At 39.6% G+C, this 1,768-nt stretch overlaps 1 protein-coding gene across 1 annotated transcript in view; it reads right to left on the reverse strand.

Annotated features, from left to right (window-relative positions):
- COL4A4 (collagen type IV alpha 4) overlaps positions 1 to 1,768 on the reverse strand; it is a 112,718-nt gene that overhangs the window by 66,802 nt on the left and 44,148 nt on the right. Inside the window, exon 9 of the mRNA XM_015563696.1 lies at positions 822 to 902. Coding sequence (XP_015419182.1) covers positions 822 to 902 — 81 coding nt within the window. The remainder of the gene's footprint in view (positions 1 to 821; positions 903 to 1,768) is intronic.

The following is a 1,768-nucleotide window of genomic DNA, read 5'->3' on the forward strand; positions in this document are numbered from 1 at the left end:
TAACCCATTGAATTCTATCTCAGAAATTGCCTTTAAGCATCCATTGTATTAATTTTTAAAATAAGAAATTACTCAACTACCCATTGAATTCCATCTCAGAAATTGCCTTTAAGCATCCACTGTATTAATTTTTAAAATAAGAAATTACTCAACTGTCGCTAATTAGTAACTAAGGTCCAGGAGCACCTATGAGCCTGACACTGTTCGGGCCAGTTCTATGTGAGAGGTGTGACATCTGGGGCACAGGTGAAGAATGACCACGGAGCCACGGCAACGGATTCACGCTGGGAATGCAGCCACTGAGAGGAATGTCTCATTTTGAGCCAATTAGTAAAATTTAATCCAGTAACTGACATCATCAACAGAACCTGAATGTGGCATCCATAACATCAGCACTGAAGGCTAAAAGAGCAATTGATCTTTACCAAAAAGTGTATTATGTGCCCCGTTTTATGCATCAGTTTCCTTTTCTATCATCAAAACATCAAGCCCAGATGTAACATCTAAAGACAACTGGACTTACAGTGTTTTTTTCAGCCCACACAGCAAAGATAATATTAATGGGGCATATTTGATGAAGGACATGTCACAGTTGAGCAGCCCAAGCTAGGTCAGGGTAAACTTGAAAACACTGGTAATCTTTTCAAGCCTCATTTTCCAACTCTGTACATGGGGCTAATAATTGTACAAACCTGTTAAGGTGGGGTTGGGATTAATGCAGTGATGGGTGTAGGTGCTCAGGACTTGGCTGGCTCAGCTACGTGTTCAGGCAATGGTGGCTATTACCACTTTACCAAAGTAACATAGGGACTGGAAGTTACCTTTTCTCCTTTATAGAGACAAGAATCAGGTGGCTGCACCAGTCGGGTTGGTCCAGGAGAACCTTGCTGGCCAACCTCCCCCTTGAAAAAAAAAATCAAGATAATAGGAATTTCATATGAACTTTACTTTGAGATAAAATTTAGAACAAGGACGACTTTCACCCATGGATTGTGATGTGATGCTTAAAATCCTGTGTGTCATGGATTTAAAACTAAAACCATGACATATAAATGATATAATTTTAAATATTGATTGTTTTTCATAACTAATACATACTTGTGGTTAAAAATAAATTTAAAAAGTAAAAGTGCCCCATAATCTTACCATCCTAGAGATAATCTCCACTAAAATAAGTGTATATTTTTTGGTCCTCTTGCTATTGTTGTAGTTTTTATAAAATTGAGCGTACACTTTTGTAACCTATACTTTCTGCTCAACATTATATCATAGGTGCCATCCCACATCAGGAAGTGTTCCAATATATCTTTGGCAATGTGACATTTCGCTAAATGGCTGTACCACATGCCCCCAACCAGACTGGGAGTCCCTGAGAGAGGGGATCCCGCTGTCCTGCTAAAGCCCCACACCCAGCACTGTGCTGGCCTGGCACAGGGCAGATGCCAGTTTCTGAACGATTTGCCCATAGTTGTTGAGACAGCCATTCCCCAACTGCTACACATTCAGGCTTCTGCCAGAGGAGCTGCCATTTTGAAACACATTAGCTTGTCGTGCCAACGTTCAACTCTCAGTGGAAAGGGCTGTCGATGTGAGAGAAGGAGGCAGCAAGGATCGTGTATTGCTAAATGCTCTGGTTCTGGTTATTTATGTTTTTATTTATGTGTAAAACTTGGGATTTTGATAAAATTATAAAGTTAAGGCAAACAAATCAGTCATTAAACAAAATTGCTACTCCGAATATAATATAGTATCAAAAATGTTCACTCTA

Source organism: Myotis davidii, unplaced genomic scaffold, assembly GCF_000327345.1.
Source record: "Myotis davidii unplaced genomic scaffold, ASM32734v1 scaffold575, whole genome shotgun sequence".
NCBI classification, from domain to species: domain Eukaryota; kingdom Metazoa; phylum Chordata; class Mammalia; order Chiroptera; family Vespertilionidae; genus Myotis; species Myotis davidii.